Below are 18,354 nucleotides of genomic sequence, written 5' to 3' on the forward strand. Positions count from 1 at the left end.
CCCTTCACTGAAGCACCTTTGTGTCCTAGTCAGCCAGGGCAGCTTCTACATGTGCACTGCTGTGAAGTTTTTTTACTCCACAGCCGGACCGTACTTGTAAATACTATAGTATACTATAGGATATAGTTTATAGTATTACAAGTACTGTCCAGCTGTGGAGTGTGTTAGTTTACTCCAGCCTAATAGGGGCACCCATGTAGATGCTGAGATGTTTACTGCACAGCTAATTAGTCTACTACACAGTAAACATCTCATGTAGACATGCCCACTGTCAGCAGCAAACAAAACCTGATTGTTGAAAATTCACAGCTCACACTGATTTAAGTTAACTATGCAAGTTAATCTAGATCACGGAACCTAGTTTTCCATTATATTCTTAGTCTAGCTGGTAAAGTTATTGTAACTTGGACCATGTAACCTGGCTGATTTTTCATCTTTCCCTGAAAGAGAGGTAATCTCCAATAGCTATGGAGCTCTATTTACTTATTTTTTTTAGATATTATCTTCAAAGCTTAGTTGTGAATATTTAAATTCTAATGTTATTAAGCAATTGAAAAGCATTAACCTCCATCACAGAAATTTGATTACATTAAAAATTACAAATCAGGTTTTGGTTTAAAATCTTCTTCCTACCCTTTAAAAATCCCACAGTGGGTGTGTCTCCATGAGACAGTAACTGCACAGTAGCCTAATGACACTGTGCAGTAGCGTGTCACAGCATAGACAGTATTAATATGATACTGAGCAGTATTATGAGGCTACTGCACAGTAGCATCACTAAAAAGGCGTTCACCAGTGCTATTGTGCAAGAACTCTGATTACTGTGCATTTATTTAGTACTTGATTATACAGGTACTAAATTAAATGTGCAGTAACCATTGTGCATTATTAATGAATGTGTAGATGCACCCAGGGAGAAACAATGGCAGAAAAGAGGGCAAGAAGGAAAATGTATTCCCTTCCATTGGCCACCCCATTTTCTGCGGACAGAAAACTATAAATCTTTATTTACTGATGCATTAATTCAGTTTCCAGTGATGCAAACTCACTGAAATCAAGGAACTTACCCTCATACAACTGAAGGAACATAATGGTGAATCAGGCTCCTAAGATCCTGAAATAATATAAAAGTTTAAAATGTTTCTAACATTTGACTTCAGTTATTGTACATGTTAGCCAAATTGATCATATTAATGCCTTTTTTCACATACAGCAACTTTTTTGCTGCAAAAGGAGAAAAGACTTTTTTCCACTTGATTTATTTTTTTAGATAAAATTGTCCTTGCATATGTATTAACAACAAAAGACTTTATTTTTAGAGTTATAAAAGCTCAGTATTACTTTCAAGAGTTCATTGCTACAACTTAGAGAAAGATTATGAATTCAAAATTTAATAATCTTGTGTTCCTTTTTCTCAGGAGTTTAAAGCAAAATCAAGAGAATGGGATAAGAAGGAGACATTATTTCAAAACCATTTAGTTTCTTTAGATGCTCAACAAAAATTACTATCTGAGAAATGTAATTTATTTCAGGTACAGTTCCTATGTTCCTGCTTTAGAGAGAGAACTAGAATTAAATGAACCTAAAAGCTCAGCTGAAGAGATGTTTTAGAAGGAAAATATCTTTAACTAAGCTAAGCTTACAGTGAATATAAATGTATACAAGTTGCTGTAAATTCAAGTGAATACACCCTGAACTATCTACCACTTATTGTTTGGTATAGACTTTTTCACATTTTTCTAATGTAATATGAATAAATTAAAAAAATTGGAAAACAATGTATTTACTCACACACAAGACAAGGTTTCCCTCCCCAATTAAACTGCTGTTAAAAGCCACATGTGCTCAGTAATGGAAACCAACTACGAAGTTGACTAGACATAGCCAACACTATAAAATACGTGGGCTACATTGGACAAATATGCTCATGAGAACCTTGTGTAAGGATGGATTAGTACAACCCATCTAAAATATACTGAAGTACTAATTGAGCTCAGCCACCCTCACTGGGAACACTTTTTCAAGTCATGGTGAGCTCTTGAGCTGTGAGGTACTTGGCAGAAGAATTAAGGAGCATGGAGCACAAGTGGTGTTCTCATCGATCCTTCCCATGGTAGGGAAGGATCTATTTTTTTTGCTATAGGTATCATAGTGTTTTTAAGCCTCTCCAAAGGCATTGGGTATTGACTACAGTCAAGGCTGCGGATTTCAACTGAGGTGTGCCTGTTCTACTAAGAGCAAAGCCAGAGGTTCCTGGCTAGAGGGTCTTGCCCCGCCACCCAGGGTCAGACTGATTACCATATTTGGGATCAGGAAAGAATTTTACCCCATGGCCAGATTAGTATGGACTGTGGGGGGGGTTGCCTTTCTCTGTAGCGGGAGGGCATGGCCCTCTACCTGGGACCTCTTAAGCATATATTGACAATGTTTTATAGAAGCAAGATATTGGCTGCCGTGGTTTCCTTGCTTGACCTGTGGCAGGTTAGGGTGTTAGGTCTGTGTTGAGTCATGGTTGAGAATAGTCTTATGTAAAGTTTAGATTATGGTTGTATGGGATGATTTAGATAGGGGTGATCCTGCATCAGGCAGAGGGTTGGACTAGATGACCTCTGGAGGTTCCTTCCAACCTACTTCTCTATGACACTACATTGAAGACATTCCAACTTCCTCTTCACTCCTGCAACTGAACTGCACCTTTCTTTCCCATTTCAAATTATTCCTGTTCCTCACCAGCCTTAAATATCTGACAAATATCAATGAACAGGGCCCCTAACAGTTCTTTGGGTGTCATCTGGCCCAGAATCTCACTGTTGCCCCTTCTCAGCCTGCCGCATATCATTAGTGTGGCCCCACCCTCCATGCTGGACCAGGCAACCATGCATCTCATGTATATATATTTTGGAGGGTCCCAAGACTTATGACAAGAACACCCAGTTCAAGTCATGAGTGGGAGCTAATTAGCAAAGGAACACTAATTAATAAATGAGTGGGGGTATCTTGAGTACACACACATACTGAGCAGTTCTGAGCTATGGGATCATCATTGACTCTGGTGGGGCCCAGCCCAATGATAAATCATGAGCCTTTTGGCTTTAGACTAATATTATGCATGGTTTGTACTCTGTATAAATAGATGCTAAAGTGTTGTTTAAAATTATATTTATGAAATACCTGCGCTAAAGCTTTCAGCAGTTTCAAAAAATGTAAAATGTATGAATTATAGATAAGTTAAGTCTGTGGGTATTGTATACAAATTTCTATTGTGTTTGTTTCAGGTCATTTTTTTTCAATTTGCTTCTCGCTTCCATGTACTCAGGAAGAGCAATGTCTGACAGTAAAAAGAAGGGGAAAAGGCTATAGGGGAAAGAAGTTATGGGGGATCAAAGAGGTTACCTGATCCCCCAGATGTGTTTTCCCTGCTGTAGTGGTGGGAGAGGGACAAATTCAAGGCAAACCTCCAATAATTAGATTCTATACCTAGAAAATTAGATCAAATTTATAAATTTTCCATATATATAATCTAACTATAAGAGGATCATCTTATAATCAAGGATGTGTTATATTTGAGTAAGTATGGTATAACATATCAAAAATAACATATACTCTTTTATATTAACGCTAGCAAAGTGCCTGTCAAGAATGACGGGCGGGCGGCGGGGACAGCACTACCACCCTGCACTGCCGTCACACTGCATCCGGCCGCGCACAACACTCCCCCCACTCTGTGTCTGGCCCCATGCGCCCCCCGCCCTCCACGCACCACACACACACACACACACACACACACACACACAGAGCCTCACCCACTGCACACCCCGCCCCCACTGCCTGCAGCCGGAGGGTGCTCCCGGTGCAGGGAGGGGTGTGGCACATGCATGGGAGACATGCCCCACCCCATGGCCATGTGCTGCATTCAGCGGGTACTACCTGCACCCCCCTGCCCACTCCCCTCGTGGCACCCTGCACCACGTCCCACCCACCCCCCCATGCTGGGAGCACCCACCGGCTGCAGGGCGCGTGGGAAAGGGACACATGAGGCGCAGGCAATGCCCACTGCCTATAGCATGTGGGGCGGGGTGCGCCCCCTACCCACTCCCTGCATAGCATGCTGCAGCTGCACACCATGCCCCCCCCCCTATAGCATGTGGGGTGGGGTGCGCCTGCCAGCTGCGGAGGGGGCATGGTGCAGGGGGTGGATGTATAGCCGTAGGCAGCCCTGAGGGGAGCAGACAGCACCCACCAGCTGCAACACGTGGCTCAGGGCAGGGCGCGCTCCTTACACCCACTCCCTACACAGCACCCTGTGGCCACGCACCATGCCCCTCCCGTGTTTTGGTGCTCCCTATGCCGGGGGGGGGGCATGGCTGCAGGGTGCCACACAGGGAGTGAACCAGGGGGGCATGCCCCACCCTGCGACCGTGTGGTGCATTCAGCAGGCACTGCACACACCCCCTTCCCCACCCCTCATGGCGACCTATGGCAGCGTGCTCCCCCCGCAGCATCAAGCCACGCTTCCTGTGGTGGCAAGCCACACCCCTGCATGGCCGGTCCCTGCAGCAGGGAGCACAGCCTGGCCCTGCCCCCCTCGGTGCCCACCTCCACATCTGCCTGTTTGTCTGTTTTCTGTCCTAAGGCTCCAGGCCACACATGCGCAGTTGGCCCAGAGTGTTATGGACAGACAGATGGAAATGCTAAGGCTCTTATTATATTAGAATATTTTATAAATGATCTTTTTCAGGTCTTGTCTAGGCTACATTTTCTTATGTACTATTTATTAATATCCAATTCATTAAGATGATATCTTCCTGCAAGAAAACCTATAAAGTAGTACAGGGTATGTCTAAAGATGCTAAAAGCACAGTAGACTAATCTACTGCGCATTAGTGTGTTACAGCAAAAGTCATGCTAATGCACTAATGCACAGTAGAACTAGTCTACTGTGCATTGGCTTTACGCAAAAGACATGCATTGGTGCTACTGTGCAGTAGCGCAGATTACAGTGCATCAAGTTAGTACCTATTATTACAGGTACAAAACGTAATGTGCCATAATTATGGCACATTACTGCACATGTAGACATGCCAACAGAATAATATTTCCATTCAGTAATTACCCATAGTGATCTCCATTCTTGGATAAAAGCTTTCCTACAATGCAAGTTCCGAATCTTTTAGAAAACAATGCTGATCAGGTCTACTCATTCTTTCTCCTGGGGTTATAAGTGTGGAAGTGGCCCAAACCACTTTCCAGGTCCTTCTAAACACCACCATCATCATCTGTGCTTGCCTAATGGGCTAGGGACAGACATTACACATAAACCGGTTTAAGTTATTAGAAACTGGTTTAACGCTGTAACAGAACAGACATTCGGTGCACATAACCAAGTTTCAAAATGGCTGAAACCAGTTTGAGATAAACCTGGTTGAATGTAGTATCAGACTTAACTGATTTGACTCAAACTGGTTTATACAATATCTGTCCCAAACTCCTTCCTGGCTTAATTTAAACCAGAGTCCTTCAACATCCCAACATGCTCTCTGGGCTTGACTCTGCTCCAGCCCAGCAGGGCTGACCCACCCCTGTGCTCTCTAGTCTGAGCAGAGACTGGCACTAGCGAAGACAGCGCAGCCAGCATGGCCCCATTAAGGCAAAGTGGGCAGGGATGGGCTTAATTCTTCCCTCCTTCCCCACTGCAACCAGGGCCTGCCAGTTTGCCAGGGAGCGGAGGTGAAAGGGCTGCAGCGGTGGCCCCTGTGGCAGGCAGACCCTGGCTGCAGGGCAGAAGGAACAGAGGGAGTAATTAGCCCTTCTCCCTGCCAGCCTCACCTTAACAGGGCCATGCTGGGACTCTGTTCTGTGCTGAAGGGGATTCTTCCCTCTCCTCCTTCCCCCCAGGGTGGGGGGGTGGGCTCTGTGCAGTGCTGGAGGGGGACTCCTGCTCCTCCTCCCCTCACTGTCTGCTGCTGTACCAAGGTTGCTGTGCCTGGCCCCCAGAGGGGGACTCTTCCCCCTGCTCCTCCCCGCCCCACAGTGCTGTGGGTGGGGCTCGTCCCCCTCCTTCCCTGCCCTCCACCCTCACAGGGTGGGTTGGAGGGGCTCTGTTCAGTGCTGGGGGGTGTCGGGCTCTGTGTGGCAGTCCCCAGCCCCAACTAGCCTCTCTTAGCCCTGGGCTTGGCAGCCGCAAGTTGGGGCCGGGCCACCCGCAGCAGCTGCAGCTGCGTTACCACTACTCCTTGCCCCCCAGCTGAGCCGAGCTGGGCTGGGGAGCACTGCACAGAGAGCCCCCTCCCTGCCCCGTGAAGTGATTCTTTTGCTTTATTCAGCAATGGTGAGGCCTCACCTGGAGTAGTGTGTGCAGTTTTGGGCCCCCCACTTCAAGAAGGATGCGGACAGTTTGCAAAGAGTCCAGCACAGGGCAACAAAAAATTGTCAGGGGCCTGGGAGATGAGATTTATGAGGAAAGGCTGAAAGAGCTAGGGTTATTTAGCTTAGAGAAGAGGGGATTTGATAACAGTCATCAAATAACTGAAGGGTGATTATAAAGAGGATGGACACGGGCTTTTCTATGTGGCTGTAGCAGACAGGACTAGGAGCAATGGCCCTAAGCTGCAGTAGGGGCAATTTAGGTAGATTAGGAGGAACTTTCTGACTATGAAAGTGGTCAGACATTGGAACAGGCTACTGAGAAGTAAAATCTCCTTCCTTGGAAACTTTCAAGAGCAGATTACACAGACCACTCAGCTGAGATGGGTTAGTAAAGAATGATCAGGGGTGACTGTTGCCTCCTGAGCTGGGGGGGCAGGGGCACAATTTGTGGCCAGACCTGGGGGCAGGCCAAAAGCCCCTTATCCAGTCCTATAGTTCTGTGCTGCAGCTTAGTGCCCCCCACCTCTCCCCAACCCACACAGCACTGGCCCACACTGCAAAATAACTGCCCTGTCCTAAACGGTGCCAAGTCGGAGGCCAATCTCAGCGTGGGCGCATCTCCCCTATCAGATGCCTGTGAGAGTGATCCTGCCTTGAGCTGGGGCTGGACTAAATGACCTTATGAAGTCTGTTCAAGTACTACTTTTCAGTGTTCCTATGATAGTTTCCTTGGAGTCCTGACTGACCAGTGGTTTTCAAACTTCCTAGTGATAGAACCCTTTCCTATCACTTCTTCTGCCACGAAACCCCTACTTCTTTCCATGGACCCAATCAACCAGGCCTGACAATGGCAGTGCACGCCTCTTGGCTTACTCCATCATTACCTCCAATCTCTTTGCAGAACCCCTGATGACCGAGTGCAGAACCACAGCTTGAAAATCACTGGGTCAGACTATCCAATGATGAAACCTTTCTTGCCTGAAGATGGGTTCCATGCCATTCAGGAAACAACAGATAGAATATTAATGATAGGATGAGATATCAGTCTGGCAATCCTTTTATCGATGTTAAGAGCATAAGAATGGCCGAGAATGGATGCTGAATGGGAAAGTGAACTGGGGATAACCAGGATTTTTTTCCACTGCTCCTCTCTCCCTTGCAGCCTCTAGCATTTACTCTTTAGGAAACTATAATTCACAGGCTGTATCTGTAACTCCCATGTTCAATAGCTACTGATGTCCCATTCCTCCAATAATTTGTTCAATCCCTTTTTGAATCTGGCTAAACTGTCAGCTTCCACAACATCTGGTAGCAATGAGTTCCACACTTTAATAACGTGCTGTGTGGAAAAAAATAACTTCCATTTGTTAGTTTTAAGCTTACTACCTACTAATTGCATTTTGTGACCCCTAGTCCTAGTACTGTGAGAGAGAGTAAATAATAAATCGTTATTTACTATCTCTTCACCATTTCGTATTTTGTAAACCTTTATCCTGCCCCCCCCCCCCCCGAGCATCTCTTTTCTAAACTGAATAGGCCTAGCCTCTTTAGTTTCTCCTTATATGAAAGCCCCTCACACCACTAATCATCCTTGTTGCCTTTCTCTGGACCTCCTTTAGTTCTTCTATATCATTTCTGATGTATGGGGACCAGAACTGGGCTCAGTATTCAAGGTGTGGACACACCATGGATTTATAAAGGAGCATGATAATACTTTTGTTTACAGTTCCCTTAATAATCCCTAACATTTTGTTTGCTTTTTTATGGCTGCTGAGCACTGAACTGATGTTTTTAGCAAACTGTCTGCATTGACTTCTAAATCATTTACCTGTGTGATAACAGCTAATGTAGAGTCCATCATGTTTCAGAGATACCTATCATGTTAATATAATTATTTATTGCTAAGCATTCAAGTTCTCCCACCTTCCCCCATCATTTTGGGGTTTATAATTTAATGCAGCAAATAATTCCATTTGCTAGACTGTGGGAGGTCTCTGCAGGACTGGCTGCATAATATGTACCTTCCTATTTTGGTAGTCAAGACATCTGCCATAGTGCCTCAGCACATTCAAGACTATTTGCAGTTGAGACAAAGAGAATATTCTGCCCCCCTTAGGTTCTTCAGTAATATTTACAGTTGTCTCTGTGCAAGATAGCCTGGTAACACTAATGTTCAAGTTTGATGAATGTTACAGGAGAAGAAGTTCCACTTAGTTTACTGCAGTGGAGAAGTTTTTGCTTGGCTTGCAAGACCGATTTATTTTTATTTCCAAATATGTCCACATCCTGACAGATAATACCACAGGCATGTATTATCCATACACTAAACCAGGGCCGTGCGACTGGTGGCCATGGTTAATTTGTAGTCAGTGGATTACCAGTTGTGCGCTGCTCCCTACACTGCATCTGCTACTGCTACAGCTGGGGTCTCTGAGTGCCATCCTCCCTTTTCTCACCTACCTTCTCCCTCCTCCAGCTTCTGCTCCCTGTCCCTGCTCTACCCCTGGTGGGAAGGTCCACATAGCCTGCGTGGCGGGCAGCCCCATGGCTGCTTAAAAGGTGGACAGCCTTGGTGGACTAAGCCATCAAATTCATTATCCAGTTATGTTACAAAATTACCCCCCATAACATCACTAACTTGAACCTATCTAAAATACTGAGTTTTCCTGTCATCCAGATTCTTGGCAGATGTTAATATAAGGTTATGATTGGAACCTAAAACATTTTATGCCAAAACCCAAAAATCATGTTTGCCATGCCAAATGTAAATGTCAAGACATGAAATTTTTAGGAATTCAGCACAAAATTTCTCAGATCCCAATTACACAAGTGCTAGTGCATGAAGCCCAACATAGTGACTCAGTCCCCCATGGCAGTCTCCCAGAGTGCCTGTAAACATGCTCTGGGAGTGGGAGGGGCACACCACTTTAATTAAAACAGTTCCAAGAATTGTTCTAGTTAAAGTGACCAGATCTAGATCAAAACTTTTTCAGAGCCTTAGGACTCTAGCAGGGGAAAGGACATTTTCCCCTTTTGGTGATGCTGCTGTGGAGGTGTGAGACTCAGTTCTCACTCACTCACTGATGGTTATGGTGAGCAATGTAAGTAAATAAGAAGAGTATTTATTTGTATATTTACAGTATGCAAATAAGCCCTCTTCTTATTTTCTTTATATTGCTGACCCTAACTGGCCAATAAGTGAATGAGAATTGGGTCAAAATTGAAGACTAGTTACCAAATATCTAATAACATTGAACCTAGACATCTGGGGGGCTCCCTGGCAGGGTAAATACCATGATCGTCATAGTGGTTTTTCTACTGGTAGGGGGTGACCACTGTTCTGGCATGGGTTAGTACCTGGGCAGAGGTAGTGTATAGTTATTCTCTAGTTTTCATTTTCCACTGGGAAGATCTTGGCTTTACACCTACTTTATAAAGCTGGGAGACTCTTCCCTAGCTTACTCCTGCAGCCATATGGCTGAGGGCAAGCAAAACCTGGGGATACCTGAACCCCAAACTTCTGGGCTTGGGCCTGCACATAGGATACCCACCAAATTATTTGGAAGCATCTGAAGCCCCAAGTGGGATGGAGGATGTTTGCTGGTAGTAGGGCCGCTTATGGTCCTTGAATGACATGGATTTGGAATTGATTTGGCTTGGAACACGAAAAATTTTCCTTAAAAATAAAAATATATGTATTAAAAAAAAAGGCTCCCAGACATCCAGGGCAAAACCTATGTATCCAGAGGCTCCTGGGCCCATGCCCTGCTAGTCCATGAATTAATCTGCCTATGCCCAGAGCGTCACACACATCAGCATCCCCATAATGAAAAATGGCAGTGGCAGTGCTTTAACTAAAGCTCATCATCCGCAGTGTGCCGACACTTCCAGTCTGCAGTTTGCCAGTCTGCGGTTTGCCAGTCCACGGTCACTTCTGGTCTGGCAGGCAGCCCTCCTGCGGACCAGCAGCCAACACTTCACTGCCTGGCACCAGGCTGCAGCCCAGGGACTGGGAACCCCTGCACTAAGCTGTGGGGAAGTGTAGCCATGCCTCCGGGTAGTCTGACGATCCAGGTGGACCTAGGCAGATTAGTTAGATGGGCAGACCAGAACCAGATGCAGTTCAACACAGAAGTGTAAAGTGCTCCGTCTGGGGAGGAAAAATCTGCAACAAACATACAGGCTCGGTGATGCTACACTAACTAACACCACATCTGAAAAGGGCCTAGGGGGTCACAATTGACCATAAAATGAATATGAGCCACCAATGTGATGCTACAGCTAGCAGAGCATCAATATACTGGCATGCATCAACTGATGCATCTCAAGCAATACTAAGGAAGTTATTCTCCCACTCGACTCGCCATTAGTGAGGCCTCAGCTGGAGTAGTGTGTCCAGTTCTGGGTGCCATACTTCAAGAAGGATGTGGAGAAGCTTGAGAGAATCCAAAGAGTCACTTATATGATTAGAGGCCTGAAGAGCAAGCCGCATGAAGAAAGGCTGACAGACATGGGACTTTTCAGCCTAGAAAAGAGAAGACTGGGGAGATTTGGTGGCAGCTTACAAATATATCAGGGAAGAGCATCAGAGGTAAGGTAAACAACTATTCACCAAAGTGCCCCAAGGGAAAACCAAGAGCAATGGTTACAAACTCCTAGGTTTCAGACTGAATATAAGGAAAAACTTCTTCGTGGTTCCTGTGACCACACTCTGGAATAGACTCCCAGCGGGGGTGATGCAGGCACCTACCCTGGAGATCTTCAAAAGGAGACTGGATGGATACCTTGTTAGGGTTATTTGAGCCCAGCAGTCTTTCCTGCCCAGAGCAGGGGTCTTGTCCCAATGATCTCACAAGGTCCCTTCCAGCCCTAAACTTGTGAATCTGTGTGGATGCTGACGTAGAAAGCTTCTTGAGCAAGTTTTCAGAAAACATGAAACTAGGAAGGATTGTGAACACAGTAGAGGGTGGGAGCAGAATTCAGACGAATATTGACAGATTAGAAAGCTAGGCTGGAGCTAAGCGGACAAAGTCTGGTACTGACAAATGCAGGGTGCTACACCTTGGGAAGAATAATCACTAATACAAAATGGGTGACATCTGACTGGATGGCAACACTACAGAGAAGGATGTGGGAGTCTTGATAGATCACAGTCTCAATGCGAGTCTGTAATGTGATACAGCTGCACAAAAAGTAAATGTGGTTTTGGGTTAATTCATTAGGTGAAAGGTAGGTGATAGTGCCCCTTTACTCATCATTGGTTAGGCCTGGTTTTGAATACTGTTGGTGCATCTAAATGAGATGCTTACTGCGGGAGTTGCCTAATTAGCTCCTCAATAAAGCCTCACTGTCTGCACAAGCAGTGCTATTAGGCTGGAATAAACTAATTAACTCTGCCATAGGATAGTACTCCCAACTCAAGCACTGTTCTACAGTGGAGTTATTTACTCTGCTGTAGCACATGCGTAGGCAGTGACCAGGGCTGGCTGGGGCATTAGGGTGCTACAGTGCAAGGCTGCCGACTAGCTAGCCCCGCAATGTAGCACCCTCATGCCCCTGCCAGCCGCTCTGTAATGCTGTGCCCATAAGCAATAAACTCTGGCATGAACTGTGCCACCAGAATGTATTGTGTCAAATTTATTTCACATGTAGACATGTCCTGCATGTAGTTTTGAGCTCTGCATTTTAATAAGGATGGTGGAGAAGTTGTAGAGGGTCCAGAGGCAGGTGACAAAAATGATAAAGGGCTTAAAAGACAAGTCATATGAAGAGAGACTGAAGGAAATAGGCATTTTTAGCTTGTGGTGCTTATAAAGGGACATGATAGCAGTCTTCAAATATCTAAAAGGCTGGCATAAAAAAGAGGTAAAACACCTTTCCTCCCTTGCTGCAGAGAGTAGCATGTGGATCAATGGCTTGAAACTGCAGCAAAGTAGGTTTTGATTAGATACTAGGAAAAACCTTTTCACTGTTATAAGTGAGACTGAAATGGACTGCCCAGGGAATTTGTGGAACCTCCATCGTTGGAGGTGTTCAAGAAGAGATTGGATAGGCATTGGTCAGAGGTGATCTAGGAGTAACTATGCTTATGTTCTACTATGGGTATTTCCCATGCTTCTGGCCTTTACTGGTTGCCACATGAGACCAGGAGGGAATTTTTTTTCTCCTCCTGCCAGAGAGGTGCCAAGTACGTGGGGACCTGAGGGCCCTGGCCCCTCTTGGGAAGAGGGCTGTCACCTGAAGTGTGTAAAACTTTCCACTTGTGTATCATTTTAGGCCCCCCCCAGCAAAAATAAAAGTTGGCACCTATGCTTCCTACTGCTATATGCCAAGATTTTTGGGTTTTCTTAAGCCTTCCCCAGAAGCATTGGGTGTTGGTTGCAGCCAAAGCTGGTGACTTTGACTGCAGTGTGCCTATGCTCCTGCTGAGACTTAAACCCAGAGGTTCCTGGCTACAGCTAGAGGATCTTGCCCCTCCACCCAGGGTTAGACTGATTGCCATCTTAGAATTTTACCCCATGGTCAGGTTAGTGCAGACTGTGGAGGATTTTGCTTTTGCCTGTAGCAGGGGCCATGACACTCTTCCTTGGATCTCTCAAGCAATTGCTATTTTAACAACCTTTGCAGCAGCAGGACTTTGGCCACCATGGTCCGTCTGCTTTACTGGTGGCAGATTAGAGTTTATATCTTGTGGTTGTGTCAGGGTTTACCGTGTCATTTTGCTAAAAGGTTAGACAAGGGATTCATATAGGATGGCTTGGATAGGGATGATCCTGCCTCAGGCAGGGGGCATTGGACTAGATCACCTCGAAAGGTCCCTTCCAGCCCTACTTCTCTATGATTCTGTGATGCTATATTATGCTTGTTTTTCTAATATTTTCCGCTTAGTGTTTATTTTTCTGTAGCCAGCTCATCCAAGTATGGTTTAGAAAGAGGAAATTCTGCATCTGTACAGGGGGTTGAACTAGGTGACCTCTGAGATACTTTCCAACCCTATGATGATATGATCACCTTAGTATTTATTTACATTATGGGAAAATACTTCAGGAAACCCTTCATTCTTACATTTTCAGAATCTCTTTTACATTTTCCTACTAAAGGCCAAGTACCTGAGGCATTACAAAGAAGACAAAAATGATACAATCCTTGTCCTTTGAAAAAATAGCAAGTAAATTGTCAAAAGTGTGCCAGGGTCTCTGTGACACTTTATCCAATTCCCATTGAAGTCAATGGAAAGACACCTATTAATTGTAAATAATGAAGTAGATTAAAATAGGGATTAAAATAATTATGAAATTTCACTGAAATGATTTTATTATGTAGAAACAGACGCAGAATTATCAATTCCAAATCAGCAGCAAGAAGCAGAAAAAAGATGACACAATTACCTCCAGCCAGCCAAGAGTTGAGAAGGATGAGTTCATTATTGAAAAATTAAAGTTTACTGTGAATGAAATAGCCATAAACAGAAATAAACTAGAAGAGGAAAATCTGAAGTTCCAACAGGAACTAAAAATGTACCAAAAACAGTGCCAGGTAATGACTAGTAGTAATATATCTTTTCTACAATTACAGTGGAATTATTGCTATAGCATTAATTACTTAGTAATACATTTTCAAAATTTGAAAAGGAGTGCTTACATGAATGATCTTTAAATAAAGTACATTCTTAACAAAACTACAATAAGCTACCGGCTTTTGAATGACACACAAGAGAAACCAAAAATATTTTGAATATAAAATGTTGTCATGCATTTTAGCCTTGTCTCTTTATTTAAGTTTTTACACCTCACAGAATATCCACAGGAACCCATCTTCATTCAACTTGTGTATCAATTACTTTCATTAATTCTGTTTTTTTTAGCTTTCCCAGAGAAGTTCAAAACATTATGCCCCTTCATGCCAGTGAAGACTCTTATCAGGCATAAAGGGGATGGAACAGAACTGAGAAACTTATCCTTTCATTTTTGTAGTGGGGGGTCTGCAATGATTCTTAACCCTTTCTGTGGAGAGAGAATCTATTTCAATTAATCTTTTATTTCTCTACAATCACATCTGATCTGCTCTAACATGCCATAAACAAATCAACATCAATATGGTGTATGTAAATGACCTTCCTCAAAATTTTGCAACACCGTGTGTTTTATGTATATGCAAATTATTTTAAATTGACTCATTAAATACTTACATATAAGCAGATATTGTTTGACCAACCATAAATGCTCTAATTAAGGTCTATATGTGCTGCCTCAAGCATTGGTGTGCTTAGGATGGGGGCAAGCACGAAACTTTGCAGTTGTGGCAGATGGATAGGTGCTGAAAGTTACCTGAAAAGTTGTTGGATTCTGTACTAAAGCCATCTTAGAAGGATAAGTTGATATAGGAGAACCCATGAAGGTATCTGAGTGGAAGATCAGAGTGTCTGGGGTCTCTTAAAGACTCTTAAAAAGACTCAGTGACATGAAGGTTTTGGGGGTTTTTTGAAGAAATGTTTTGTGTTCCAAGCCAAATCGAGTCCAAATCCATGAGTCAGTCCAGAACCATAAGTGGCCCTACAACTGGCAAACATCCTCCACCCCCACCAGGGGTTTCAGATATTTCCAGAGTCTTTTGGCAGACATCCTACATGCAGGCCCAAGCCCAGAGGTTTGAGGTTCAGATGCCCCCAAGTTTCACCTGCCGTCAGCCACATGGCTGCAGGAGCAAGCTAGGAGGGAACCTCCCATTTCCATAAAGTGGGCTTTAAGCCCCAACACCTCAGTGGGCATAGGTGTCTAGTGCCTCTTGTGCCCCCCGTGACACCAGTCAGCAACTGTGGGGGGGGGGGGGACCCTAGCGGCCAATCCCAGAATAGTTAAAGAAGCCAGAGGCTGGTATGCATGCAAGATGGGCAGTCAGTGAAGATGTAAATTGAGGAGTCAGTGGGTGAGAGACAGATTGGGAGGAGGTGGAGGGGGGAATGAATGTAGCTGGTAAATATTGGAGAGGTACCTGGGGAGTCAGGTGTTAGGCAGGTTATAATGTGTCATAAATCCAGTGTCTATATCTAGAGCATGCTTTTTTATATCCAGTAGGTTGATGAAGTGAAGTTTGTAGGCTTGTCTGTGAAAGGCATTTTGTAAATTACCTTTTAGAATTAGAACTAAGAGATTGGAGAGAGAATGGTTTTCTTGTGAGAAATGTGCCCCCCACAGGTAATTGGGTATTGTCTTTGATAGATTTCCGGTGTGCATTCATTCTGATGCACAGTTGTTGTTTGGTCTCAACTACATATTTTCCATCAGGGCATTTGGTGTATTGAATGAGATATATTACATTTCTGGAGGTGCAGCTGTAAGATCCAGGAATACTGTAAGATCCATCAGCCTTCCTGGGTCTTACAACTTTTAACTATACTGTATAAAGAAGCCTAAATTTATACATGGAGGCATCTTCACAGCACAACATGTAAATCATCTAAAGAATTTAGGTGCCCAAAAGGTGTTGTGGCTGCTGGAGCAAGGCTATTCTGAGTTTTAAAAAATGAGCTAAATTTGAGCTAAATCCCAGTTAGGCGATTATATGACCAATCTGGGTTTCACCCATAGTTAAAGGGTAAAACAGTGTATGCCAGAAAAATTACTAGCTAGCTAAATTTCTAACTTAGCTATTTTTTTAATTCTGCAAATTGTAAAGCTGTGCTGCTGCTTTTTCAATTTATTACAATTCTAACTCAAAGCAGTGACAAGAGAATTTGAATAATCGGAGTTTTTATCCATCCGCCAATGTCCACCCAAAATAAGTAACAGAATCCTAGAGCCCAAAATAATTCTGCTTCTTTAGAAGTAATAACAGTTTTATTATGAATTCAGCTGAAAAGTATGCAGGATCCAGCAGACAAGCTAAGCCATTCTGTAGCATTTTGAAGCTACAGTAAATGCTTGCAAATATATTCCTATATTTAAAATCATATATTGGTATTCTTGAAAGGAACAAACTCTAAGATAGCCATGGTAAATCCCTTGCAGTTCCTAATACAAGTTCATTTTTACTTGGAAATGTTTAAAGATGATTTTCAGCCTCTAAACAAAGGTTTTAACCCTTGAATAGTATGTGAGATGGTCAGTGCAATTGGTGAGTGGTACCACAATGCTTTTAAATGTTGGACACAATACAAGCTTGATCCATTACTCTCGTCAGCAAGGCTATAAGAACTGTCTCCAGCCCCTGAAGAAAAGAGAGAGTGCTTCGTATTACTCTTCAGTAGCCCATTTTTCCAGAGAAAGACTATAGTCCACGTTGGTTAGAAGGAAGGTCATTCTATCACAGTGCCCTAAGGACTTCTGTGAGGAGAATAAACCCCTAAAAAGAAAAGACTTGTTCGCAATGTCTGTCTAGATTCAGCCTTTTGAGCTGTGAATATCCAGAGTCACTTTGGAAAGTTTAAAATGTTCTTTTCACTTCTAAAGATATGAAAATATTGAAATAAAATGGGAAAACTATGAAAAACAGTAGCATTCCCACAGTGTGACATCTTAAAGGTAAAGTCCAACCCCTTCACCCCAACATTTCTTCTATTAACAACTTCGTATTTGGCAGTTGGATGAATAGAAGAAGACATGTTCCATGTGCTTTTACTACTGCAGGGCTCTGATGGTTGCTATTATGTCATTTGAGAATTGTGTTTTCAAGTTATTGGTGCATAATTTGTGCTGATTTTCATGTGGACTTACAAACAGGGCACGTCTAAACGTGCATTAATGTGCCATTGCTACTGTGTATTAAGTTTAGTACCTCTAATATGAGGTACTGCATAAATGCATAGTAGCTGGTGCTAATGTGCAGTAATAATGGCACATGTTCTTTTCATGATGCTTAATGCACAGTAAACTAATTCAGCTGCACATTAGCACAGATTTTGTCCTGACGTGCTAATATGCACTAGAATTAGTCTACTACACATTAAGCATCTTGTGTAGATGTGCCCAGATACTCTGATTTCAAGTATAATGTATATCCATCTGAAAACTGTCACATTTTCAGTGCAAAGAACTGAAAAGTAAAGTAGGGTCAGCACTAAAGCAGGATCGCAACCCAAAAGTGAGTCACAAGAATATATGAAAGGTCGCAAATAAACTTTAAAAATGGATCAACAAACTTTTAAATGGATTCTCCTTTAAAGGAGAAAAACATGGGAAACTATGGCTTTTCCCTTGCAGGCTGGTAGAGTTCCAGTCTGTGAGGCACTGCTTGGGCTCCCCCCCTCCCCATCCTCGTTTCCCTATACACCCACTCTCTGCCCCACACACTGGAGGGCTGAGGACTGGGAGCAGAGGGCAGCAGGTCAGGAGTGAGGGACACTGGGTCGGGACTGGTCATCAATGTTTACAAATGGATCCTGGTACAAAAATGGTTGAGAACCACTGTACTAAAGGAATCTTAAGGCAAAGTCCTAGGTCATGTCCCCCTGAGATGTTTGCTGCGTAGTTGACTAATTAGCTGTACAGAAAACATCTCAGCATCTATACACCCACCCCTATTGAGATGGAGTAAATTAATTTACTTTGCAGCAGGATAGTACCTGTAAATATAAGTACTAACCTGATGCAGAGTAAAAAACTCCACAGCAGTTCACGTGTAAACACTGGAGGGGCTGGCTGGGTCATGAGGGTGCTTCAGTGGAGGGGCTACCTGCCAGTTTATTCATGCCATGCCATGTATGAATAAACTGCAGAACTTACTGTTCCGGTGTTAATTGCTCCCAGGCACAAGTTCAAATGGCACTCCCAGGAGCAATTAACTCCAGAGCAATAAGCTCCACAGTTTATTAATGTGCAGTAATAGCACATGTAGACATGTCCACAGAGTGACAGCTTGCAAGCTAGGTGCCAATTTTAAAAAATTATAATCTCTAGGCAGCTGAACCAGTTTTGGAAGAGATTTCTCTCACATTTGAGCTAAACAGGTTGATTGAGGCATATGCCAACACTAGACTGTATAAAGCTCATG

The 18,354-nt window shown here is 43.7% G+C and overlaps 1 protein-coding gene and 1 long non-coding RNA gene across 11 annotated transcripts in view; one reads left to right on the top strand and one right to left on the bottom strand.

Annotated features, from left to right (window-relative positions):
• The window catches only part of DEUP1 (deuterosome assembly protein 1), a 114,693-nt gene that overhangs the window by 41,289 nt on the left and 55,050 nt on the right, over nucleotides 1–18,354 (top strand). For 5 of the 7 annotated variants that reach the window (XM_059721293.1, XM_019483620.2, XM_059721288.1 and 2 more), the window contains 2 exons: nucleotides 1,419–1,532; nucleotides 13,690–13,902. The exons of 1 other annotated variant lie outside the window; for it this stretch is intronic. In XM_059721293.1, coding sequence (XP_059577276.1) covers nucleotides 1,419–1,532; nucleotides 13,690–13,902 — 327 coding nt within the window. The remainder of the gene's footprint in view (nucleotides 1–1,418; nucleotides 1,533–13,689; nucleotides 13,903–18,354) is intronic. One more of the 7 variants, XM_059721299.1, reaches the window with a different exon arrangement.
• Nucleotides 1–18,354, bottom strand: part of LOC132248288 (uncharacterized) — a 56,955-nt gene that overhangs the window by 17,732 nt on the left and 20,869 nt on the right. Inside the window, exon 2 of one of the 4 annotated variants that reach the window (XR_009459453.1) lies at nucleotides 13,786–16,572. The exons of the other annotated variants lie outside the window; for them this stretch is intronic. This is a non-coding gene — a long non-coding RNA (uncharacterized LOC132248288). Of the gene's footprint in view, nucleotides 1–13,785; nucleotides 16,573–18,354 lie in introns of those variants that run through there. 4 annotated transcript variants of the gene reach the window in all.

This window comes from Alligator mississippiensis, chromosome 1 (genome assembly GCF_030867095.1).
Source record: "Alligator mississippiensis isolate rAllMis1 chromosome 1, rAllMis1, whole genome shotgun sequence".
NCBI classification, from domain to species: Eukaryota; Metazoa; Chordata; order Crocodylia; family Alligatoridae; genus Alligator; species Alligator mississippiensis.